This window comes from Myiozetetes cayanensis, unplaced genomic scaffold (genome assembly GCF_022539395.1).
Source record: "Myiozetetes cayanensis isolate MyiCay16 unplaced genomic scaffold, myiCay2020 scf5-8, whole genome shotgun sequence".
Lineage (NCBI taxonomy): Eukaryota > Metazoa > Chordata > Aves > Passeriformes > Tyrannidae > Myiozetetes > Myiozetetes cayanensis.
The window spans coordinates 14186270-14213110 of NW_026087742.1; the positions used below are offsets into that span (position 1 = coordinate 14186270).

General features: G+C 39.8%; 1 protein-coding gene across 6 annotated transcripts; it reads left to right on the plus strand.

The window, feature by feature from the left end:
- Window positions 1-16: 16 nt before the first annotated feature.
- On the plus strand, window positions 17-25902 carry GABPA (GA binding protein transcription factor subunit alpha). Of its 6 annotated transcripts, XR_007630947.1 has the most exons (11): window positions 17-171; window positions 3746-3846; window positions 4497-4641; window positions 5524-5608; window positions 9699-9944; window positions 13539-13733; window positions 14400-14456; window positions 15494-15634; window positions 16996-17188; window positions 21056-23382; window positions 23986-25902. XR_007630947.1 is itself a non-coding variant. In XM_050332720.1 (10 exons), exons 2-10 carry the CDS (start codon window positions 3770-3772, stop codon window positions 21282-21284), a joined length of 1368 nt encoding a protein of 455 aa, XP_050188677.1. In that variant the 5' UTR covers window positions 17-171; window positions 3746-3769; the 3' UTR covers window positions 21285-23892. The 6 variants fall into 6 exon arrangements, 5 of the variants coding, with proteins under 5 accessions (XP_050188677.1, XP_050188679.1, XP_050188682.1 ...); XM_050332720.1 differs by lacking the exon at window positions 23986-25902 and having other exon boundaries at window positions 21056-23892; XM_050332722.1 differs by lacking the exons at window positions 17-171; window positions 23986-25902 and adding an exon at window positions 429-1075 and having other exon boundaries at window positions 21056-23892.
- Window positions 25903-26841: the final 939 nt, after the last annotated feature.

The window sequence follows — 26841 nt, forward strand, 5'->3', positions numbered from 1 at the left end:
CGCCTTCCCCGCGCTGGGCCCGCGCGCCGCTCCGATCCCGGCGGGAGCCGCTCCCGGAGCCGCTCCTGGAGCCGCCCCGGAGCCCGAGCCGCGGGAGCTGCCGGACAAGGACGGCCGGCGGGACGCGTCGGCGCGGCGGGCGGGCGGGCGGACGGACGGTGGCGGCGGCGGGTGAGCGCGGCCCGGCCCGTGTTTTGTTTCCGTTTCTCCCCCGGCGGCTCCGCGATCCCATTTCCGTTTCGGGTTCAAACAACGACGCGGAGGCGCCGCGGGAAGCGGGGCCTGCGGGGACGCGGAGCCTGGGCGGGCGCGGGGAAGGGCCGGCGGGATGAAGGAGCGGGAGCTCCCGGCGCGGGGCTCCGAGAGGCCTCCCCGGGGCGGGAGAGCCCGTCCCGCGCGGAAAGCCCCGGGCTGGGTGGGAATCTGCGGGCTTGTGGCGTCTGGTGGCTCTCCCCTTCTGCTCGGCACTGGGCAGGCACCTCCCGTGCGGTGTCCAGTGCTGGGCCCCTCACTGCAGGAAGGACACTGAGGGGCTGGAGCGTGTCCAGGGAAGGGAACGGAGCTGGGAAGGGACTGGAGCACAAGTCCTGTGAGAAACGTCTAGGGGAGCTCAGCCTGGAGCAAAGGAGGCTCGGGGAGACCTTATCGCTCTCTACAACTCCCTGACAGGAGGTTGTAGGCAGATGGGGGTCGGTCTCTTCTCCCAGACAACCAGCGACAGGACAGGAGGACATCAGGCTCCAGCTGTGCCAGGATAGGCTTACAGTGGATATCAGGAGGAATTTCTTCACAGAAGGGAGGATTAGATATTAGAAGGGGCTGCTGAGGGAGGTGGTGGAGTCACCATCCCTGGAGGCTGTTCAGAAAACGACTGGATATGGCACTCAGTGCTCTGGTTTCATTGACAAGGTGGTGTTAGGGCATAGGTTGGACGGGATGATCAGAGGTCTTTTCCAGCCTAATTGATTCTGTGATTTCGCACAGTTTGGTTTCTGGTTCTGTGCCAGGTATGTTCTGCAGAGCCACAGCTCCCAGTTCCCATCTATTTTCTCATCTCGGGCTGTGGATAAGGAAGGTAAACACGTGAAATCTGGTGTGACTTCCCCCCACCCTGTTCACTGGTCTGCTATCTTTGTTGTAAATCCGAACTGGCGGAGTTGTAAAAGCTGACCTCTAAAGGACAGGCTGTTACCTACTTTGTGTTGGTATTTACAGTTTGGATAATAATTGGGATGGATAGGACCATATGGTGCATGTGTGCTGCACACGCTGGAGCTTCTCAGGAGCACAGATAACTCCAGTGACTGGACTTCAGTATCAGCTGATAATGCATCTGGGCCTCAGGACTGATCACAGTGACCTGGTGCAGTAGCAAACATTCTGCTAGCAGAGTTTGTGCCCATAAATCTTCCACAAATCCAGCACAAATGCTACTGTTGCAGTGTTCCTACCGCTTTACCCTCCAGGCAAGCCAGGCTCTTTGAGTCTTCTTGTCTCTCAGGAATCTTCAAGGAAGGCTCAAGCAGCTCAGTCCTGTGTCAACCTGTGTTCACTTTCAAACTCTGCATCATTCTGTAGCAGCAAACTTTGCTAGACTTCATGTGAAATGTTTGTATCATCAGAAGTCTCTTTATTCTGCTATAGGAAAGGCTGAATAATTTTCCCCAATATGCTTCTCTGAAATTTAATGACTTTACATCTTTCCGTCATGATGATGTTCTTCTTTTCACCCGTCATCTCCCTTCCTCATGTCAGTGGAAGCATCTTTCTTCCTTTCTGTGCCTGTGTTCCCCTCTCCCACCTCCCCAGGGATCCAAAATTACACCAGAACCGGAGAGATGCAAACACAAACTGCCTTTGAAGAGTGAGTGAACAGTTACTAGTCCATTTGCCCTTTTGGCATCCAATGCATGGGGCTTCAAAATGCCTTGCCTGATTCTCTGCAGTTACTATGTGCAGTAATATTTACTTTCCATCACTTTGCATTTAGCAATATTGAATATTTTCTGCCAGAAATCATTCAAGATGGTGAGTTCCTTCTACAAGTCTGCACAGTTTTCTCAATAAATAACTTATGAATATGTCAAGGAACAGAAATCCCAGACTAACCACTTTTGTGACCTTACTGGTAAACTCCTGTCATCACCAAAAAAAAAAAAAAATAAGATTTAGTCTTGTTTTGGGTTTTGAATCTGATTGCTAATGCAGAAAATACACTTACCCTATTTTTATCATGTCACTTTGCTTTTTGGAGAGTTTTCAGTGAGGGAAATTGCTCATACCTCAGTTTTGAAATATTTTTTAATAGTCAGGTCACCTGCAACCATGTGGGTGTCAGTACTTTCAGATATTTAAACCTATCTGCATTTTTTGGAAGTCTTATCATGAAGATGGTACACAAGATTAAGGGATACAGGAATTGGACTCCCAGGGCCCTGTTCAGTGGACACTACCTGGCCCTTTGGAGATTTTCACAGTGCCAGATCTGTGAACACAACAGGTTCTGGGTTTACTTCTTTCAGTGAGATCCTGATAAGCTGAGTTTTTACTTGTCTGGCTTTGGCAGCTTCTTACAGAATGGCACCACGTGCAGCATTTGATTTCTCTGCAACTGATCTTACAGAATAGGTTTTGAAGGAGATGATGAGTAATTTGAATTTCTTTAAACAGTTTATGTAGCAGCTGTTGAGTGTAGTTGGCTGTTAATTCCTGTAGAGAAGTTTTAAAGTTTAATAAGTTCCCTTATTAACTTGTCTAGCAAGATTCTTATGCTAACAGTCAGGTTTGGGATAGAGTAGTCTCTGGGAACAAACGAGTCCAGGATGGAAACCTCGATAATCTCTTCTTTTGTGGATATATTTAAATAGTAGCATGTTTTGGTTTTTTCTGCTGTGATTTTTCTCCCTCTGTGCTCTTAATTCCTGCTCCTTTTATTATGAGTTGAAGGTGTTATTTATTGTGAACTGTTAATATCATTTGGCCTGGTCCTCCTATCGTTTGTATTTCACAGTTATGATGTAGGGGCTGGTTAGTGAAACACGGTAATGCCAGGCAAGCTGTGTCTTTGCAGACCAAATACAACGTAATTCTTTCTTTCCCTCTTACGTTCCCAGCAGGCTCCAGTGTTTTACAAGGCATGAAAATCTGCAGTGTCAGTGATAATATCACAGGGTAGCTTTCCATTTCATTGCTACTGTCCTGCATTAGTTTGGGACTTCACAAGATGCATTCCTTGTGCATGACATCAACCCATCGCCCATGGGAGGGATGGGTGCAAAGATAGGACAGTCAACAAACACTTTGTTGTTCAGTTTATTTATCTATGAAGAAATCATGGATCTTCTCCCTAACTTCCTGCTGCAGCATTTCATGTAAAGTGCTGCTTAAATTTAGGAGCAGCAACTTTCAGCCTTGCTAGGAAAATAGTATGAATTTTCAGGTGATCTTTGCTGTAGGTGGCCCATAACAAAACAAAAGTCAATAAATTTGGATACCTCCAAGAGAATCAGGCTTTGGGCTCCGTGCTTATGTCCATTTATAGTCCTGGGTTTGCCCCTAGAACATTTGTTTGAAGAACAGGTATTGTCATCTGTTTTGTGAAATCTCTGTAAGCTTGGATTTATTTTTTAGATGAATTCTTGGCTTTAAAAGGGTATTCTGGTATTTGGTTTAAAAATAGGACCAAAAACATTATCTAGTCTTGTTGGTATGTGACTTACAAAAAAAATTTCTTTTCTGTTCCTAGCTCTGTTCTTAAGACATTTCAGCCATGACTAAGAGAGAAGCAGAGGAGCTGATAGAAATAGAAATTGATGGAACTGAGAAACAGGAATGCACTGAGGAAAGGTATGTACTGTCTGCTTTTTGGAGTCCTTAATCAGCACTTAATTAAATAATTAAGTTATTTTTCTGTTTCTTATCTAATTTAATTGTGTCTTTCTTAAAGTTGAAATGTAGCAACCATAGGAAATCAGTATAGTGCTGTCATGTTCCTCAGTCTTAATTATTTAAAATACAAGCTGTGATATTTATTTCTTCCTACCTTCATTTCTGTAGGAGCATGTCTGTGTTCATGTGCTACAGACCTTTCAGCTTCAGTGTATCCTTCTGTAACTGAGATGAACCTTCCAGTTTCTCCAGTCCATTGCTTTACTGTTATACTGGATTTCTACAGGATCATTTGTTTCTAACAGAGCAGAAATGATGTTCTATATTGACTGTAATGGTTGTTAGGGCTATTGAAACCATAGATACTGAAGTCTGATATCCTCTGACTTAATTATCTCAACCTGGTTTTTTTGGTTCTTAATGGATTAAAATCAGTGAGACCAAATTTAGAAATTCACTCTCTACCCAAGCTAAGAGTTTATTTGCATGGTGCTAAGGTTTCAGAGTCAGTATTAGCCTTTATTTAGTTTACTTCTTTTATTAGGCTTTCCTATTCCTGCTTCAGTAATGTGTGGGTAATGATTTCTTTTATTAATTTGGCATTTAAGCATCGTCGAGCAAACCTACACCACAGCAGAATTTGTGAGTCAGGCCATTGACATCAATGAACCCATTGGAAATCTTAAGAAGTTGCTGGAACCCAGACTGCAGTGTTCCTTGGATGCACATGAAATTTGCCTGCAAGATATCCAGGTAAATTGAAAGGCTAAGAAAGATTTAACCTCTTAATGGAAAAGCATTTTAAATGCTTTGTTCCTTCCTTCTATTTATTCCATTCTGTGGAATTCATGCTTCATGTGGAATACTAATTACAATTAAGAGTTTAACTTTATGTCAGGTTCATTATGATCAGACCATTTAATATATACACACTAGTTCAGTGGGAATAAAATAAAATATTTTTATTTTGTTCCTGGTGTAAGGGTAAGAAAGCGCCTTGCCAGTGAACAAAGAATGAGAACAACAACAATACTGCTTTCCCTTCAGGTAGCCCACATCATTCGTTACTGCCTGAACTTCTGTGAGTCTAATCTTGTCTTGAATCTGAGTGAAGTGAGAAGGTTTTTATATTACTCAGGTGTAGAGATAGCAAAGCATTACTCAAGAAATCCCTCCCTGTTTTTGCAGGCATCACCACGTGTTAGACAGGATAACTGTTTTGCATTCTGTTTAGCTCCATGTTTTATTTGTTGTTATAATCAGACATCTGTGGCTTTTCCAGAAGCAACAGGAGAATACTGTTGTAAAGACAAGAATTTTTATCAAGGTGTTTAAAACTCAGAAAAGGATCTGTAGGTAGTTTTCAAGTAGTGAAGGTACTGCCCAGTATTGCTTTGCTTCTTTTAGGTCAAAAATTGTCCTTCTAAGTGCCTTAAACAAAATAGGGTGGCACGTTTCAAATACGGATCAAATTCCTTTTGCTGTGTACTTTGTCTGCTAGCACTGAAAGTATTGCACACTTCAGAAGATTTGCTGCAGGCACCAGGGGTTTCTGAAGTTTGAAGGAGAATAAGTTTCTTGTATCTGTGAGGCTGATACATATTTTTAATTCTTTTTTTTAATGCCTTTATCAAGTTGGACCCGAATCGAAGCCTTTTTGATCAAGGAGTGAAGACAGATGGAACAGTGCAACTCAGCGTGCAAGTGATATCTAGGCAAGGTAATCAGTTATGCTGGTTTGTTGTACAGATAAACTAATACTGTAGGAATACTTCTAAGCAAATCTCCTCCTATTCTAGCTGTAAAACTGAGAAAATCACTGAATGCTTATGAAGCTTCAGAATCTCTTTCCTTGTGTACTATGGTTATAAGTAGTAAAATTAAAATAAATGTCATGGACTAATGCTATTTGAAATGTTTATTATAGGAACTTCATATCCTTTTATAAGTAAAAAAACCCAAATATAAACCCAAACCCTAAACAAATCTGAGTCAAATAATGACATTATGAGGATTTCCTCAAGGTTGAGTAGTTACTCAGATCAGACCAAATACCAAAGCAGGCAAAAGAAGTTTGTGTAGGTAGGTGACAGTTTCACCTCTGTGAGGTGAGTGAGACTGTGTGCTCACTCACAATTAGACTTTGAAAGTATATGTAGCTAACTGGAAATTCTTATCAAAGTCCAGGATTCTGTTGTCTGTTTTCTTTGGATGAGAAGTCAGAGTAAACCATTGTGACAGAGGAACATGAAGCAGGTTGATAGGGATTTGTTGGTGCATAGTTTTCATTTGTATTACCCGGTATGACAGGGTTTCCCCTTGCCAAATCTTCAGGAATTAGCAGCTTCCTTGTTTTGCTTTTTGTCCTGTTCTTCTGCTTTGCTCCTTCCATTTGTCTTGAGTGGAAGGACTACCACCACTCACTGAAGTCAATGTTCTTGTTGGGATGTGGGAACAGCTACAGGTGTTAGTTTACATATTTTCAGACGGTGACAGCAAGTTCCTACTAGAGTAGATTGGTTAGCTCCTTTGAGTTACATCAGCAAATTTTGAGGAGCACACTTTGTTTTCTTGTGGCTGCAGTGTAGGTTAGACAGAGGAAAACCTTTCTGCTTTGTATTAACAGTCTTCAGTAAGACACAATTTGCATTTAATGCTGTGTTGAATCCTCAGTTCCCCATATGTAATGGGGATTGAACTGCCTTTCTCTTTTAAAAATAAAATAGAAATATCCTTCAGGAAACTAGAAAAACTGCTCCTAATTCATACCAGTAACTTATAGTATTCAGTGCTCAGATTGTTATCTTCAATATTCTTCCTGTGTTTGGTGGGATTTTTTGTCTTTAATGTAAAACTGACCATATAGTACAAATAGCTTCTTGCCTCCCAACGCCATGGCACCCTCTCTCTTTCTCACTCTCTTTTCTCTCCTCCCTTAAAAGGAATATTTGAATATTAAGTACTTCTGCATAACTTTGGGACAATCCTCAGTGTTGTTTTTCAGGCCTTGACACTTTAATAACTCATAAGAAATCTGCATGTTGAAGGCATGTAAAATATGTCAGGACAGAATGTCAGAAAACAAATAACATGGATATAAATAAAAGGAAGATATTTGGATCACTGACAGGAAAATGGACTTGTTACCCTTGACTGCAGTGTCCTTTTGAGCCAGAGGAAAAAACAACTTCTTACACCAGCAGCATATTTTACTTGCATGGATGAGGTTTTGAAAGATTCTCAATTTACTTATTTTTATTTTCCCCCTACTTGTGTAATGTATACAATTCAACTAATAGTAATCAGTGGTGCTAATCCTTGGGGTAGATTGGACTCTCTTATTTCTTAGAAGCTGCTACATCAGTTCAAGTGTTCTATCAAATTTTCATTAGCCATATGGAAATGCAAAGGAATAAACACCAGCTGAAATATAGTCCAGTGTAGTTCTTTTATAGCATTTCATACTACAGTAGATAAAATATCATTCTTGATTCTACCTTGCCTTATCTCCTTTCTCCTGGTTGGAGGAATGAAGATGTGTGTGGTTTTCCTGCCATTATGAGAACAACGGCTTTGAGTGCAGCCCAGTTCTGTACCGCTCTGAACTGGTCTTCTTGCAAGTCTGGGGAGATCTGAATAACTGTATTCCATTGTATGTCAAAGAATTTGAAAAAATCTTTAATTTTGAAGACCTCCATAGTGAAATATTCTGGGGTATTTTCCTATAACAATTTCTGCTTTTATTATTTTTGATGTGTAAAGGGACAAATAAATGTAATGATGCTGATCTAGATTAACAGCACAGTTTGACTGATGTCCAGTGTCTGGCTGTGTTTAATACTAGACCTTTCAGGGTGGAAAAAGCGGGCTGTCTGTAGGTCAGTCTTCACCTGAGTATGTTCTCTACCTTCAGACAATTGACAGTGAAGGGGCATGTCCTGGTAGCTCATGTCCTTGAAGCTTTGTACTCCTTGTACCAGTTTATGCTTTTGGGGTGTGTGTCAGAGGAATACTGGGCATCCATTCTCTCATGCAGTAGGTGGAGGGAGAAGAGGTGTGAGGAGAGATGCTGCCAAACCCAGGGAATTAATGTTGCTCTAGTGTTGCAGGAGGTTAGGTATCAGACTTAATTCACAACATTTTTCCTTGTAAGCTGATTCCTCTACAGAGACTCATCGCTTTGATCTCCATGTTTGTGTTGTGGATAAAGCACAAAGTTCTTCTGACATGTAATTATTTGACAGATAGTGAATTATTTTGTTGAGCAGTGGTGAACTGTTCCTCGCTAGAAACTTTTTTCTTTACTTTCTTTTTTGAAGATCAAAAATAGAATCTTAACCCTTAGTGTTTTTCCTTACCCATTTTTATCTGATTTTGAAAGAAGCCTGTGCTCTGCATGTTAATTTTAGATGTCCTAGATAAAATACTCTCCTAAATAAGGTACTTGTTTGCTTTTCCTTTTGTTTGCTTCTTCATCTAATGAACCACTTATTTGTTGTCTGCATCTATTTTCACTTCCTTAATTTCACATTGCTGCCAGTTGTACTTAGGGTGTTTGTAGTGGTCCCTTTCTAATATTTTTCTCAAGCTGAATTCCTTTTAAAATCTAGAGGAATACTTGTCTGAAAAAGACTTGCTTTGTTCTTACTTGTAGGACAGGTAGGGACTGCATTTATTTTCCCTTCCAAGCTATGACTGGATTGTGGCTTCAGCTGTTAAGGCTGTTACCTGGAGAACTTATCTCACATTGAGCTTTAATACAGATTAGACAGGAGGGACAAAAACTAATACTTTTTGGCTCAAGGTACTGAATTTATCCTGGCCATATGATGTTCTGTGAATCCTACTTTCATCTGCCTAACCTAGTCAAGGTTTTCCAAGTGATAATAAGATGGAATTTTAAAGATTTTTTTTTTTCTGTGCAAAAGTGTTTGATAAGAATATCTTCAAAGAGATGTGGTTGTTAGCTGTCAGTACAATGGAAATATAAATTCCGTTGTAATGAAAATAATATGTCAGAAAAATAGAGATTATTTTGCAAAATCTTCTATACAACGTCAGGAATTTGGTGAAGGCACCTTCTGGACAAAATACCTTCTCAGAAGACGGCAGAGAAGGTGGTGATACAAAGCATTAGTGAATGTGTTCTTAATTGCTGCAGAATAATTACAGACATATCTTCCAGCTCCATGATTTAATATCTGAAATGACAGACATAAAGCCAAAACATGAATAGCTGATAAAGCTTGAAATATAAAGAATTTTCTAGTTTTCTTTTAACTCGCTGTTAAACATACTACCTGCCACAGAGTACTGAAAAAAAAAGTTATCTACTCTTTGTAGACTCCAGAGATACCAGAAGAGTATTATAAAGGCTGAAAACAGTGCCTCATGGTTGGAGGAAAGGGCTGGATGCTTGTTCTGGGTCTTCTTGGGGGTTGCTGGTTTGGGGATTTTTTTAATTATTTGGTATATTTCTTATAGCCCAAAATACTTGTACTTTATGCCCACATGCTGAACATTCTGTTCAAGATCTGTGAAATGGATCACCTAAATAGAAAAGGAAGCTGTAATACTGGGGGAGGAAAGAGGGACAGCTTTCTATTCACCTTCCTGAAGTATATGCTGTATAATAGGATATATGTCATTCTAATTTAGGACGCTCACAGAAATTTAATGCTGCTTTTGTGTCGTGCTTCTTCCCTGAGTGTACTAACCCTACTAATCAGAAAACTTTAAAACAATTTTTTTGTGATATTGGCATTACTAGCTTTGTTTTGTGTTTGTTTGTTTGTTCTTTCCATATCTAGGGATAGAGCCCAAGTTGAACATCCTTGAAATTGTGAAGCCTGTGGAGACGGTGGAGGTGGTGATTGATCCAGATGCTCATACTGGAGAGGCTGAAGCTCACCTCGTTGAGGAAGCTCAAGTGATAACCTTGGATGGAACAAAACATATTGCAACAATTTCAGATGAAACCTCTGAGCAAGTGACACGATGGGCTGCAGCACTGGAAGGCTACCGGAAGGAGCAGGAGCGCCTGGGAATTCCTTACGGTAATAGTGACACGGTGTGGTGTGCGTTTTGGGCAGGGTCTGAGTTCTTGTGTTTGAGGGGTTGGTGCTCAGGCCCTCAGAAAAGGCAGCTGAGGGTGTGGGTAAGTACAGTGCAAGTATCTGCATAAGGGAACTGTGGAACCATGGAATGGTTTGGGTTGGAAGGGACCTTAAAGATCATCTCATTCCAATCCCCCTGCAGGGCAGGGACACCTCCCACTAGACCAAGTAGCTCCAAGCCCTATCCAACCTGTCCTTGAACGCTTCCACGAGTGAGGCAGCCACAGCTTCTCTGGGCAGCCTGTTCCAGGGCCTCACCACCCACACAGGGAATATGAAGACTAAGGAGAAGTACAGTGAATGCTCATAAGAGTTTTATTAAATCAGAATTTTTTGCTCCATAACTTTTTTGTCAATGCAGTTTTTAGAAAGCACTTTTCTTCTTCCTACCCTCCTTAAAAACATGTTTGTTAATGATAAAGGTCTTAACGTGTGTGTGAAATTGAACTAGACCCAGTACTTGTTGGGGGTTGCTTCTAAAGTAGTGAAACTGGAGGATGATAAATCTTGTGTTAAATCAGATTTTGCATGGAAAGCCATACTGGACTTCAGCATACTGGAGGAAGATGATTCAGAACTGTCAATATGTATTCTGGTAGATGATCATCTCCTTTGAATTAATGTTGTTACTTAGCAGGCTCCTCTTTTAATGGTAGCTTAGAAAAATCCATCTTTGAATGCCTGCTTAAAAGTTGAACTGAAACTGTGGGGTTTAGACCTGTATCACATTCAGGAGATTATTTACCTCTGTTGCTTCGTGTCAGAAATGTACTGTGAAAGCATACTCAGCACAGGAAGCTGTAGTATCTGAGCAGACCTGTAAAACTGGAATATATTTGGCAAGTGGGATATTTGGAAGTGTTTTAAGAATTCCAGTCAAGTCACAGGTCTTTGCAGGACATGTAGCTTGACGATATTTTGAATATATTTTTGATAACTAAAGCAATAGTTTTTTCATGGCTTTTTGTTGTTCTTATTGGCAAACAGTTCAAAAATAGTTGTCATCATGTTGTGTCTGTTGATAATCAGGGATTTGACGCAAAATGTTGGAAAAAAAATCTGAGGGATTATCAGGAGCAGACTAATACTTTTCAGAATGCTTTCACATTAATACTAGAAGAAAGTTACTTAAACTGATGTTATGTTGAATAATGTTTGTAATAAACTTGCATAACATTGATGCTTTAAGAAAACCCACATAACCCACAGCTGTGACTTTAAAAGTTTAATGAATGTATTTTGGGTCACAGGAGTGCAGATTTTTCAGGAAAATCATGCTAGGTCATTATGACAGAGGTCTCTCTGTCATGAATAATTATTTTCCCTTGACATCAGAAAAATGTGCTAAACTGCCTTCCTAGAAAGAATAAAATTCTAAATGTTTTCTAAGTAGATATTGCAGGGACTTGGGCTGAAATCAGGTACTCCTAGGTTCTACAGTATGATCTGAAACTATTCCTTCAGTCTTTTCAGAATACAGAGTCTTGATATTAAAAGTCACATCCAGTCAGTAAATGATCATCTGGAAAGGTAGTTGTTCAGTGTTTTCATCCTTACAGGCTTCTCAGCTTTGCTGTAAATGGAAAATGAGCTTTTAACAGGTCTTTAAAATGTGGCTTTCTCTTTGTGTCATGTTTTGGTGGGTTTTATTAGAGATTACAGTTCTTTATCTGTTAAAGGTATTTTTACCATTAGAATCCACATATTTGGTACCGTTGCAAAAGTCCCTAGAAAGAAGGAAAGTATTAATTGTCAAGAGAAATAAAGGCAGAAAAGGGAGCAACAGACGCTTGGAAACCACAGAAGTGGTTAGGGAAAAATAATGATCTGTGTTTCCTTGCAGATTGTGTTCTGCCAATGAAAACAAATAAGTTTTTGATGAAAATTCACTGCTGATAATGTTTTGAAGACCAAACCCCTTGTGGTGTGTCTTTGGCCAAAGGATTACGTTGCACGGTTTTAGGTAGCATCAGTGAAAAATGATACTGTGTAACTGTCCTTTATTAAGCAGTAGCCAAAGCATCTCAGTAACACTGGTTTGGTCACCAGCCTAAAACACAGCATGAGGAGGAGAAAATTAATCCATCCCAGTTATTGTAGAAATCGGGATTATGTGAATGAGTTTAGAATGTAATATTTTGTCAGAATTGCATACTGATCAACGTGTTTGAGGAGAGTATCCTTGTGTGAGAGAGACTACTCTTTCCTTGAAACTAAAGACCATGGAAAAAGAAAAATAATTATTTTCTATGTTTGAGATATGTGAGGCTCTGTTCTGATGTAATAACTTTTACTAAAGAAATTCCCCTTTTTGCCCTTTCCATCTCCCCACTAACCCACACCACTCCCTCTGCATTTTAAGAGCTGTCAAATTTCCGGTCAGATTTGGTCACAATAACTCTGCTTCTTGATGTGACACATTTACCTTTATGGAAGTGTAGTGGGTTGACCCTGGCCAGGTACCCACTAAAGCTGCTCTATCACCCTCCCTTTGCAACTGGACAGAGGAGAGAGAAAAAAAACAGTTGAGGATTCATGAGTAGAGATAAGAACTGGGAGAGGTCACTTACAGATTACCTTCATGGGCAAAACAGATTCAAAGTGGGGATAGTACTTATATTTATTACTAACAGGATAAGAGCCAAAGAGTGAGAAGTAAAACAGTCTTAAAAACACCTTCCCCCTACCCCTCCTTTCTTCCATGTTCTCCTTCCTCTCCCCCAGTGGTGCAGGAGGACAGGGAATGAGAGCTGCTGTCAGGTGTTGTTTCTGCTGCTACTCAGGGAGAGGAGTCCTTCCCCTGCTCCCATGGGGTCCCTCCCATGGGAGACAGTCCTTGATGGACCTCTCCACTGAGTCCATCCCTCCAGCAGCAGTTCTTCCCAAACTGCTGTCCCGTGGGTCACTCTGCCATGGGGTGCAGTCCTTCACAGGGGCCACAAGTCCTACCCAGGAAAAGCCTGCTCCAGCCTGGGCTCCCTCTCCACAGGCCACAGGTCTCCTGCAGGACCCCACTCCCTCCTGGGCCTCCCACGGGGTCACAGCCTCCTTCATGCAGCCACCTGCTCCAGCATGGGCTGCTCCATGGGGCTGCAGGGGGGTCTCTGCACCCCAATGGCCCCCATGGGCTGCAGGGGCACAGCTGCCCTGCCATGGTCTGCACCACGGGCTGCAGGGCCTCAGCTCTGGAATCTGGAGATCCTCCTGCCCCTCCTTCTGCACTCACCTTGGTGTCTACTTTGTTGGTCACATATTCTCACTCGGCTCTTCCCTGGCTGGAATTTTCTTCTGTGCAACACTCCTGTGTGCCTAAATATGTTATCACAAAGGTGTTACTCCTCATTGGCTCGACCATGACCAGTGGCAGGAAGTCCATCCTGGAGCCAGCTGGCATTGGCTCCTCGGGACAGGGGAAGCTTCTGGCAGCCTCACCTGCTACCAAAATCCAGCCACAGAAACCCACTACAGGAAGTTATTATGTCATTGAGGAGGGACCCTGCAGTACATAATGCAGTTTCATCCCTCTTTCTGCAGACCCGGTGCAGTGGTCGACAGACCATGTGCTGCACTGGGTGGTGTGGGTGATGAAGGAGTTCAGCATGACCGACATCGACCTCTGCACGCTCAGCATTCCTGGGAGGGAGCTCTGCAGCCTCAGCCAGGAAGACTTCTTCCAGCGCGTCCCACGGGGAGAAATCCTCTGGAGCCACCTGGAGCTTCTCCGAAAGTGTACAGTAGAACTTTCTGTTCCTGGTTTTACTTATTCCCCCTCCCCACTTCTCTGTTTCCCTTTCTTTCTTTTAAGATGAAACCAGTTGTGAGCAGTTATTTTTCTTTTACTTAATAATGGGACTAAAAATGAAGTAACAGGAGGTATTAGAGAGAATGTCTACTGCTGTGGAAAATGTCTGCATACTAAACACTGCCTGCCTTTTATCAAACTTCATCACTAGGAGAAGGTAGTGACTGATGATTCCTCCTTTGTTTTTAATAAAGATTTGTAGTTTGTGCATCTACTGAATTTGATCTCTAATTAAATATCGATTATGAGTTATTAAATGTACATTTCTGTGTCATACAGAAATAAAGATTATTAAGCAGAGGCAGTGAAATCCTTAGATGGTACACAAGACAACTGATGAGTGATGCATTGTATGTGCATAATACATTAATATATGTGTACCTTGGAATTTGCCATGTACACCCTTATTTCCAAAAACTGAGTGACAGATGTTAAATGTCTCTACTTGTAGGACCATGAGCTATACATGTCTCTTGTAGACAGATACCAAATTTTGACTTTTTTCCTCTATGAAAGATGAATGTTTTTGATCTTCAGTGACTTGAAATCTGTAGGTTAAATAAAAACATACTGTTTTTGTTTCTAATTTGCAGATGTGTTGGCTAGTCAAGAACACACTGGAGAAATAGCAACTGTTACTATTGATCAGCGTGAGTGCTTCTGTCAGCATTAATTCTCACTGTTTGCAGGTTTAGCCCTGTACTTTGGTTCAGCTCTGTGACAGTACAGCATTTAGATAATCACTTAAGAGAGTAGTTTTCCTTGGGGAGGGGAGCAAGATGTATTCTAAACTTCAAAACATAATGTTGAGTTTCTCTATATTTTGTTAGTGGCTGAAAGGTGGTGTATCACCTGAACTGTGGGAGATTATATCTTTCATTTTGGATGGTAGATTTTCCATTCAATGGAAATAAGCTGTCTAGGATACATATTTGAGGTTTTTAGTTATTCTGGGGTTTTAGGTTATATATTGCATTAATGAACAGATACATTAAAGTATTAATTAATTAAAAAAAAAAGAATTTCCAAAAACTGAAGGGGCATGTGGAAGACTTGCTTATAACCCAATACTAGAAATAATACACTAAAGTAACTTTCCAGTTATTTGAAGCTGATTCTTTCAGCTGAAGCAGTGCCATCAATTATTAAAATGAATCAGTTTTCAGAAGACTTGTAAGCAGCTTATATTAAATAGACAGGCTGTGTGTTACGTCCTGGGGTTGTGTCTGGTTGAAACCTACTCGAGTGGGGCATTTTCATCCTCCTCCATGGCAATAGAAGGGTGTTTACTGTTTGAATAGCAGGTTTGGAGGGTGGTACAGTGACTGTGGAGAAAAGGGCATTAGTGCAGATCATGTGGGAACAGCATAAAGATGAAAACAAAGGCATGAGAGAAATTGGGTGGGTTTTTTTATGGAAACACGTAATACACATGATAGTAAACTAAAGCTGATGTTTTACCTGTAATGTGACACTTCTACAACGAATCTAAAACTACAGTTTTCACTGTAAGAGATAAAAAGTCTTTAAATTATACTCAGCATTGTGACTTATGTGGTGTGCCTTTTTAGCAAAGGGAAAAAAAAACACAAGCTTCTCTATGTTACGATAATCCAGGTAATAAATAAAATATGGATGTTTCTGTGCAATTTATAATTGATGTTCTGCAACGTTCTCTGCTCCACAGCTGTGCAGATTATTCCAGCATCTGTGCAGCCTGCTACCCCGACCACCATTAAGGTGATAAACAGCAGTGCAAAGGCAGCCAAAGTGCAGCGAGCTCCAAGGATCTCCGGGGAAGACCGGAGTTCCCCTGGGAACAGAACAGGTACCGTCTCCATTATTTTTACATGCAAATGCAGTGAACACTAACTCATTAATTTGAATGGCAGTTTGGTGGAACTCATCTTTGTTGCACCAAGTGTGAGGTTTGTAGGAGGCCATGTGGTATAAAGGGAACAGTAGGTACAAAATCCGTGGTAAGCACGGGCAGCCCTGGCAGGTTGGTCGGCTCACACAAGCATTGTGTTAAGGTGGTGCTGCAGTTTTTCAGTCCTGCAGTAAATAAAAAACATAAAATTGGGTTTTTTCGCTATTCTTTACCAGTCTGTCCTCTCAAACCACTGCATAGCTTTTCTTCAAGCTTTTAACTTCTTTCCATTTGCAGAAAGGGGACAAAATAAATTGTATGTTGTAGAAACCTGGCCTAGCTGGTACTTGCTCTGCTTGTTCCCCTTCTCCTCTGTTATCCCCCAGTTTGGTGACTTCAAAGTTTAGCAGGTTTCGTATTTTTTGTTTAGTTAAAAGAATGCACATCTGAAAAACTACGGACTAAATCTTCAGTTTATTTTTGGAATTACTGTTACTTGTTCCATGTCCTTTGATTATTACTAACACATCCTTATTTCTTTACCTTATTTTTTCTTGCTATCATTTTTGTTTTGGTTCTCTCCACTGTTGTGAATTTTTCTGTTAAATCCTTTCCTCTCCTTGAGTTTTTGGGGTTTTTTTTTCAGATTTTCCATAAAAGTTTAATTATGGGAAATCATTCAGAATTCTTAGGCCAAGATTTTATTGACTGACGTTAGCAGGGAATACTTTGTATTTCTCCTCTTAGTCATCAGGTCTGCTCTCCTTATCTCATTGAGAATTTAGGAATTTTACTGCAGGTCCTTGAGTTAGAAAGAAATCTTAATGATTGGACATGAAAGATGTTGATGGAAGCTGAAGTTTGGGAGCTTCCTTTGTATTTCTAATATTTCATGTTGAAAATTGGAGACCAAATTACTTTTTAAAAAGACAGGTTCATTTTTTTAAAAAAGAGGAACGTGTGAAGAGGAATAAGCAGCTCTTGCTAAATCTGTTCTGTTTCAGAGATAAATATGTGTCTAAATTATTTTGTTCACTGGAGTATTTTTGGGGGTTTGTTTTAAGTTCTAGGGACAGATTTATGAGAAATCTTGATTAACATTTTCCTGAATTCATCAGTTGTTTAATAGGTGGATACTGGTGACTTCCCAGGAAAATGTTTGCAAAAGAATCATTAAAAGAGATTAATTAAGTGCAAGTTGTCCTTCCGTCATATGTTCTGTGTTGGTCTGCTTAAATATGTTGGTTGAAAATTTATATCAGTGTGGGGAACATAAAAAGGACAAGTTGAAATGGATCTTGTTGTTCCTGTTTCAACAGGGAACAACGGCCAGATCCAGCTGTGGCAGTTTTTGTTGGAACTTCTCACTGACAAAGATGCTCGGGACTGTATCTCTTGGGTTGGTGATGAGGGAGAGTTTAAATTGAATCAGCCTGAACTGGTTGCACAGAAGTGGGGACAGCGCAAAAACAAGCCCACCATGAACTACGAGAAGCTTAGTCGGGCCTTGAGGTAAGAAACTTGAGGGACTCGGATGGGATTTGCTTTCATTTGGCTCCTTTGCCTTTAACTGTCATAGCGCAAGACGTGCAGCTTTTTTAATAAAGGGGTAAACAAATCTTCTGAAGCTGGTCCTTACCATCAGATTAAAAGAAAATAGATTTCCTTTCTTCAAGATTGTTAATTTGGGTAGTTCACTTTCAGAAATATGCTTTTTTTTTTTTTCCCTGTATCTTCAGCATTTATGCTCTTAGTAGCATGCCAAACAATATTGATTATTGGTGAAAGATACAGAAATGTGAGAATTATTATCTTATTTTTTATGTTTTACTCTGTGTGTTCCTCCTATTATGCGATAAAGCAGATACTTTCCTGTAATTATGTAATTGTTAGTAGTTTTCTGTACATAACAGCCTTTTTTCACATATTCATTGATCCCTTTCACTGTTCTTATTGTGGGGGTGTTAAATTGAAAAATGCAGGTGACAGGTAAGTTCCAGCAGCTGCAATTCAGCATCCCAGTGAACTTTCCTCATCTGAAGAAATGGAAATGTTTCAGTGTCTTCATTCCAGTGGGATTTTGTAGTTTGACATTGGTAAAAGGGACCTGTATTTTTGAATCACTGTAGGTGATGTACTCATCACCTACAATGATGAGTACATCACAGGGGGAATTGTGCAAGTACCAGAATTTTAGACTTCTTTTCCCTGATTATTTTGATCTCTGGAATCATTTTAAACTACATCCGAATTCCCTGAAATCACTAAGAGTGAACTTCTGATTTCTTATTGTGATATGATTAAATATATTTTTCCTGATTTGTTTTCAAGAAAGATGTTCATTGCCTAATCCTGCAAATTATTTAAGCAGTTTTAGGAATTCTTTTTATATGAGTGAAGTTGCATAACAGTTGAAATCTGAGATCTGTGATTTGCTCTTCAGCATTTTCACTTTTGATACTTTTTGTCGTAGTTTTTGGGTTTTGAGGTTTTTTTAAGTAAATGCCTTTAGCATTGCTTAAAAAAAATCAACTTCTACTTAAAAATACCTCTGTAAGAAATGATGGTAAATTTACCAAATTCTGGCTTTCTTAGTCTTGTAGGGAGGATTTAATTAACATCTGGCAGGCACCAGATAGACAGCTTAACTATGCCCTTTTGTTTGTCTTGGAATTTCCTTAGGCACAATATTGTGGATGCCAGAATTACTTTATGTGTTTGAGAGGAAAGTGGAAAAATTAATGAAAAGGAAATATTTTGGAGGATATTAGGTGTGGAAAGATGCAACTTTATCTTAGTTCCTGAACCTTGGATCACTGAAAGCAAGGAGGAACATTGATATGTATTTACTCTCATGCTTTTCCTTAGGTGTCATGTTTTGGTCTGTTTGGAGTCTATTCCTGTCCTAGATGGATATTTAGTCTGGCCCTGTGTGCCTGTTGTTGCATTATTTATATATTAAATCAGAGTGTTAATTTTTTCATAGGATCACAGAATCCTTGGGGTTGGAAGGGCCTCATGAGGTCCCTGGTCCAACCTCCTGCCCCAAGCAGAACCTTCCCAGTACAGCTGCTCCCCAGCCTGTATTGTTGCAATACCATCCCCGTGTTTCCAGCCTGGTTTTGTGTAGCTGTGAGTTTGTGTACCGAAGGCATATGTGAAAACTTTCAGGAACATAAAAATAATAGAAACTGTGCTAATGCTTTTGGGGTTTTGTCAGCAAGCTCTGCAGAAGATCTCAAAGGCAGCTGAAGAACTTCAGAGTAATGTTCTTATGGCTGGGATATTAAAGGGATGTCTGCACAATCATTTGCATAAATCACTATTAGAGAAGTTTTGTGTTTATACTTTAGTCACAGAATTACAAAAATCACATTCCTCAAAGTGTTGCCATTTTGGCAGCTGCATCAATATTGACATGTTTTCTAACACCTAAATGTCTGAAGGGATATTTAATGCCTCTTGCTACTCCCATGATAAACATTGTTGCCAAGCTAATGTTGTATTAAGCACTGATGTGTTTTGTTTACTAATGTACTGAAATCACTGTGTCAGTTGTTGGTTAATACAGAAACTGATGTTGGTATTACTGAGAAACGTGCTGGCTCTTCTGCCCAGCTGTAGGGAAAGCAGCCAATACAGAAATTAGGGCGGGGGGTGGAGTAGGGGGGGGAAGAGCAGCTTTTTTTGTTACACATACCTTGGTAAATTTTCTAAAATTCAGCATCTGTTTAGTTATCCGCTAGGGAAGTGGGACGTAAGGAAAGTAATTCATCTCCTGTATTCTTCTGAAACAAAGTTTTCATGTGTCTTGGAATGTTCCAGTAACTAAGGCTTTGTAAACTTGCATGGGCATTTATTTTTAGGTTTCTATATTTTTGAATAAGCAAATGCTGTAATCAGAAACACCTTCAACATAATATTGAAAATATCCTCTTGCCACATTGCCTTGATTTTAACTTGAGTGTTTCTAGCATGAGATGTGGGAATCTTGCATTGTTCTGGGCCTTCACATAAGTGTGATCTGGTTTCTTGTGGTCCTTTTCCTTTCTGATAATATCAGTAATGCAGACTAAATAATTAAAAGTATATTCAGCCCTGTAAAGCATTTTTCTACGTTACTTTGAGACAGGCATTCTTGTACAGGATTGTACAATAAATGTAAATGCTAACTTTAAAAAAATTATGGACATTGGCATTTGACATGCCACGGCCACATTTTACAAACTTGCTCTTGGAATTGACTCAATTTTGCCTGTGAACAAGGATCATCTTTGCTTTATAAGCATATCAGTCAGAGGATTGAGTTTATACAGTGAAGAAATCTGGCTTCATTTGTGCTACATTTGGGTGATGGGTCTGAGGCAGTTAAACTGTGAGATTTGTGTTGGTTGGTTGGGTCGGATTTGGGTTTTTTCTCCAAATTTATCACAACCTTGTTAAACACATCAAATCCAAGTTACATCCCAGCCACTCAGGGTTGCTTAATGAGAAGTGTGACAGGCATTCTGTTAATGCCTGAACAGCAACAAAACTGCACAATTCTAACTTTTGTTTTATTAGTGCGACCTAAAGTTTTATAACATCTCTGGAGTGCAGTGGGTCATGTAAGACTTTATCTTACTGCATTTCTGCCCAGTCTGATAACTCTTTTGTCACACAATATAAAAAGTAGTCGTAGTTAGAGATGTCACTTGTAGTTGTGAATGAGGGCAAAGATGTAGCTTTGCCAGCATATGAACTATAACAAAAAACAAACAAAAAACTAAAAAGTAAAAAACCCCCACAAAAACCAAACCAACCAACCAACCAAACAATGCAAAAAACTCTAAAACCCCCAAACCCAACCCATGCTTGTATAGTTTTATTACCACCTTTGAAAACACTAGGGGGAGAATGGCTGCTTTCCTATCATAAAAGTTACAGTGCTAATTTACAACCCGTTTCCAACATGATTTTTTTTTTCCTCAGGAGACAAGAGTAAAGCAAAGGACGATAATGAATGGGGAGACAATATTTTCTTACTAAGACAAAGCTATAAAGTTTGACATATAAACTATATGTATAACTGTTTCCCCCTCAAACTGTTTTTAAACTTCTCTTTTACTTATGAACGGGTGCTTCTGACTGCCTATAAACTAATTACTGTGTTTTATTTCTCCTTAACATATCAAGGTGCAGGGACAATTTTCAACCCTCTTCCCTTTTCTCATATAAGAAAATGCCTAAACACTCTCTTGGTATATGAAATGATGAGTATCTCGATGAGAAAAGGAATCCTATTTTGGCCTCCGAGTGACCTTTAAGTAAATAACTGATGTATATGGAAATCACAGATGCTGAAAATTCACACTGCTGGTTTCGTTTCCCTTTTTGCAGGTATTACTATGACGGAGACATGATCTGCAAAGTGCAGGGGAAGAGGTTTGTGTACAAGTTTGTGTGTGACCTGAAGACCCTGATCGGGTACAGCGCGGCGGAGCTGAACCGGCTGGTCACGGAGTGCGAGCAGAAGAAACTGGCCAAGATGCAGCTCCACGGCATTGCACAGCCGGTGACAGCAGTGGCACTGGCTACAGCATCCCTGCAAGCAGAGAAAGACAACTAAGCACTAGGACCTGAAAGTGGGAACCTGAGGCCTTTCCTCTGCAACCAGAGCAGTTGCTGCTCCCAACTTTATGAGAATTGGAAACTTCTGCTGTTCCTTGACCATACAATATAGGGCGTGATTTTCTATAAAGAACTGGGACTCACATAAATTTGGATCTTTTAGCAGCATGTATTTCAGTGTAAGTTAAGGGATCCCCCCCAGCTTCTGCAGCTGTGAGTCAGGGCCTCCATGGTGTGCAGCTGGTGAGAGGTGGAACCACTCAGGCTGTGTGACCACGGCTGTGCAAAGTCATTTCTGCAGCACTTATAACAAAAATGAGTCCTCACAGCAAAAAGGCTGACCAGCTGTCTGAACACAGCCCTTCCCAGTCTTTTGTTCTCTGCTGAATTACCAAGTGGCATTTGATGCTTTCAGAGTTAAAATATATTCATTATTCTCGGTTAATCAAGCAGAGCCGAAAGACACACTAAATGTTACGAAGCATCAGGTTCTTAAAATAGCTTCTGGAATAGCAAAGGAAACTAAGACTAGGCTTAACTGGAGATCAGTGCTGAAGAAGGAGATCCAGGTTTAGATCTGGCTTAGGTGAAAAGCCAATTATGAGTATTTCATTGTAATATGTAGATAATATGCATATATGAGGGCAAATACCTGTTTTGAAATATGTCGTTGACATTTGCCATTTAGCAAAAAGCAAAGATAAACTTCTTCCCCCACTACCACCCCCCATCAGGTCATTCAAAAACTTGAAAAAACAGCCCTCACCCAAAGAGTAGTTTGTTTTTGGGGGGGGGAAGGGGGTTAATGCTGTGTTCTGCAAGGTGCTTAAACCAGCACAGTAGTCAACCTTAGTATGCTAAGACTTAAGTTAATCACAGTCAGTAGTCCCTGGTTAAGAACAAAAAGCAATTTGAAAGTAGTTGACAGAGCTGAAGTTTGATTTCCCAATCATTGTACAGTCTGATATATATTAAAATACAAAGAGGCATTTTTTATTTAAAATTTATTTCTCTCTTAACTTCAAGTGGTATTTTCAAAGCTTCTTAAGCCAAATGCATGACCCAGAGCTGGGTGCAATTTGAAGAGGGGATGAATTCTGAGCTATGCTTCATGCAAACTTACACATGCAGTAAAAAGCAGGCTGCAGCTTTTTAGCTTCTGTACTGGTGCCTATGAGTGCTGCTTTTGATGGCTGAAAATGGTGCGATTTGGGGGTTGCTTTTTTCCCCTTCCTGTTAATAAACAGTATAATTATTATGTCACCGTTGGTATTTACCAACGCTTTATAAGTCAAAGCCCCTCTGGTAACACTTAACAATTAAAAGGGAAGACCTTTAATTCTGTGAGGGATCCAGCTATCTTAAACCTTAAACCTGAAGTCCCTGTACGGTGAGGTTCTGAACATGAAGTGTGTTTGTGCTGGACAGGGAGAGCAGGAATGGTCACGCTTGGATGCAGAAGGTAGAGGACGTGAAGACTCGTGTATTTTAAAGATGTGTTGAGGACAAAGCTTTTTGTTTGTAGGTAGATACTCATCTCCAGATAGTTTTTGCTTAACTAGAAATCTTGCATGTAGTTCTGGCTTACTGTTTTTCATCATCACCATGAATGTAAAATATTTTTTGCCAGATTCTGTGGTACCTCTCACTATTGTTTTCACTCTTGAGCTCTCAAAGCACTCCATCTGCTGAGCATGCTGGCTTCATTTTGCTTTTAAAAAAAAATCTAAACCCTGAGCAAAAAATGTAAGTGCATCTGTTTATGAGAGGTCAACATGAGTCCATTTATTGCTATTAGAGCAGTCTGGTGCCACCAGTTGGCAGGTGTTTGAAGTGGCTTGTGCAGAGAGATGAGGGTTTGCTTACCAAGAATGATGTGAAGGTGGTAGTTTGGTGGTAGCACCTCTAATTACTAAACAGTAATTAATAGTACAAGTCACTGGTTCTATTTAGCAGGGTTGTTGAGAGGCCTTTTTAGTTAAAATACAGTATAAAAAGAGAAGAAGCTTTTCTACATCAAACTGGACTGTGGGAGGATAAACAGCAAAACTGAAATTTAATCAAAACTTGATTCCCCTGCGTGTTCTTGTTACATGGTAAGTCCAGTGGGGAAAACTCCTGCTCCCACCCTTGGTCTGTAAATACATCCCATTATTGTTTTGCAGCTTTTCAGTAGGTGTGATGGTCCTTTGGGTTCTTTGTTGTGCCTCCATCTGCTTTTCCACCAAGTTCTAATTAGTAAAGAAAGAATCTTTCAAACGGCATAAAATCATTATCACATTCTCTGTAGTTGAGGGAGAAGTCTGTGACTAACTTGATGTCTTCAATGAAACAAAAGATGTAGAATATATTGTCAAAGGTTGTTCTGTTGCTGTCAGAAGGAAAACACAAAGAATATTCCAAATTTTTGTAAAATGGAACGTTTTTTGCATACTTTTTACTCTTTAAATAAAGACACTTATACTCTGCTAATAATTACGTATTTCTTTTGTGGTTTACTTTTTTTTTGGTAATTTTACATGAAACAATTATTTTCTATTTTTACTCTGATAAAATATTTGTGCATAAAATGTCAATATAGTAAAATAAAAATGTTATACAGCTAATGCCTGTTGACTTCTTAATTTTTCAGAAAGCCATTTGTAATGTCATTCAGGTGCAAGCAGTTCACCTGTCTTTTTTTTCTCTTTTCTCCTAAGGTCAGAAGCTCAGAACAGGAAGAAGGCACTCACTTCATATTCTGAAGGTGCATCTTCTTTGACTCAATACTTGGCTATGTGTTTCTGCTTTTAAACTGGAACTTGGTGTCCTTTCTTTCTTTTGCAGCTTTCTTTAACGTCTTCATTGTGAATCTCAAAGTGTTGCTTTGATTTAAAAAAAAATTATGAAAACCTAATAGTAGGACTGAAATGGAGCTCTATGAAATGGTTCATTTTATGCTTTTAGTGGTGTTTAAATCAGAAAGATTCATGTTGATCTGTAAACTTTGGACTTCTTCATTTCTGCAAGTGGCCCCACTCATTTCACGTGGCCCTGCTAACTCAACTGTTTGTACTGTCCTGGTTAAAAAGAAGATAAAATTCTGGTTATGCTGCTATTGCTTTATTTTAAAATGATGTCTCATTATACCTCTGAACTCCTCCATCTGGGCTGCCAAATTCCAGACAGAAATATTTTGTCACCTTTAAACTTGCCGCATCACTTTATTTCAAAATGTTTATGTTTAGCTTAGCAGCAACAACATGTAATGGACTGAAAACACTGGGTTTAGAACACTGCAGTAACTTACTGGACTTCATGATCTTGGAGGCCTTTTCCAACCTAAATGATTCCATGCTTTTGGAGTGCACTTAACAAATGTTTGGTATTGTATTAATTGAGGACCTTTTATTTGTGTTTATAGCTATTAATATCTTTATGCCTTATGTGAGCTTGTTTTGGAATTCCTGTTCTCATACAGAAATTGTTATTGGAGCAATATAGGGAATTACAGCTGGCAGCTTGCAACCAAAACAAGCTGACATAGAACTCTGTTACCTGATAAAAAAGAGTAGTACAAGGTCCATTTGCAAAGGTTTAAGGGGAATATTTTTACTGACTAGACTGGAGTGTTTTGTTTTTCAAGGTCATACATATTGTTAAGGGCTGTGGGTTTAATGTATCATCAGGACTGCTACAATATATTTGGGTTGATACTGTATAATTTTTTTTTGGAGGTAACTCTTAATATGAATTACTCTAAATAAGAGATAATTAAAGGAGAGGAATGGCTGACTGTGTTTGAGGGTTGTAATGCAGAATCCCATGCATTAGACATATTATGACTCAGTGACATTTTGCATCATTATTTCAGAATTGGAGGCCACAGAATCTAATCAGGCACCAAACTGAAATGTTACCATCTTGTAATTTTATTGGCATCTCAGCCATTAATGATTTGAAACTAAAGTTAAAACGTGCTGAGGAGGGAGAAAGAAATATTGAAGGTCTGTCCTTTAGTAAAAATTGTCTTTTACTTGTGGAGCTGGTCTTCTGCAAGCCAGAATTAAATGGTTCTAATGACAGTTGCACCAGAAGATAGGTGTGGGAGCCACAAACCAGTTCTCATTTACTTTGAAAAACAGGTATCAGTTGTTGGGTTTGTGGCACAGAACATCCATGTTAAGTTCTTTTTGTAGGTGGTGTTGCTGTAACCAGCTGTGATGGGAAAGAAAGAATCCAAAGAATTAATGATTGATCGTAATTTTAAGCAACTTACTCATGGAGTTACTTAATAGAAATTAAGTCAGTTTAGAAGAGATAACTCTGTATCAGAAACAGTTGGAATCTGCATGCAAATGGTTGACTGTTACCAGAAAAGCTGAAACTCCCTGTAGAGCATTAATTTTTCATTGTCCAACCCTTCTTTACTTATAAAACAGTGTCTGCTAGACACCAGATAGTAATAAAAATTTAGTTTATGGTCATTTTCAGGTTGCAGAAATTGAAAGGGCTGTTTAGAAACCTCAGGAAAAATGCTTGTTTGGTTCAGCACAGCTTTGGGGAGTGAGAAAACTTGTGGAGACATTTAATTTTGCCTATTGGTTCAAGTATTTGCTGCTAATTATTTAAATGAGCTGGGAGTCTTTGGTAGTAAAAAACCCACATTGTCCATAATAGATCTGAAATCTTAAGATACCTTTTTTTTTTTTTTTGTCTTACCTTTGCAACCTGCCTTGTAACCTAAATGTAAGAAATTAGCATTTAAGGCCTGTATTTCTAGTCCTATGAGACCAACCTGTCAGAATTCGCTGATCAAGGTAGAATACCCCCATCTCAGTAGACAAAAAGCAAATTATATAAATTATATATAAGAATATGTAATATATCAATTATTGATTATAATGGAAGCAAACATGGATGGCACTAAAAGTGTTTCTTAGAAATTAGATTTGGGTTTTTTTAGAAATTCCTCCCAGTTAGGGAAAGGTAATTTGGGATGAAAAAAAATGTGAGTTAGCTGTTTCTCCCTTCATCCTGGTAAGCTTCAGTTTTTCAATATTCTTATTTTCAAGGGCTCTGCAGGAGCTTCCTTGCAGGAACTGGGTTTGCATAAACCTTCAGCTGCAGAAGGCAGTGAGAAATCAGCCTGTTTTATACAAATCTTGTCAGGGTGAAAGCTGCAAACAAAAGTTAATCTGGAAGAGTGAGAATGTGAGAGCTGAGATTTAATGAGATTAACCAGACATTAATTAGACACCTGCGGGGTGCAGTTCTTCAAACTTCAGGGTTAGGGTAGAAAAGATATTAATTTTTTTCCTCTATCAATGCAAGGTTTTATTCCAGAAACTCAAAGCCGTGTTACTCCCACATCCTGCTGTGTCCAGCCTGTTTGGCTCCACAGAAAGTGCTCCATGTGGGAATCCATAATACCCACCTCGGGACTTTGATGTCCCCATTGAGAGCAGCAAAGGGAGGTCAGGGACAGTCAGAGAGGATGTGAAACTCACTGTGAAACTTGAGTCTTTCCTGGCTCTTGTCCCATAAAAAGAGCTGAGGGAGGCAGAACTGATGGG

Bases quoted from the DNA above. Each gene is read 5' to 3' on its own strand.
- GABPA (XM_050332720.1), top strand. From the start codon at position 3,770: ATGACTAAGAGAGAAGCAGAGGAGCTGATAGAAATAGAAATTGATGGA. The intron at 5,609-9,698 runs GTAATCAGTTAT...TTCCATATCTAG, and splicing joins GCAAGTGATATCTAGGCAAG to GGATAGAGCCCAAGTTGAAC. The intron at 13,734-14,399 runs GTACAGTAGAAC...TCTAATTTGCAG, and splicing joins CCTGGAGCTTCTCCGAAAGT to ATGTGTTGGCTAGTCAAGAA.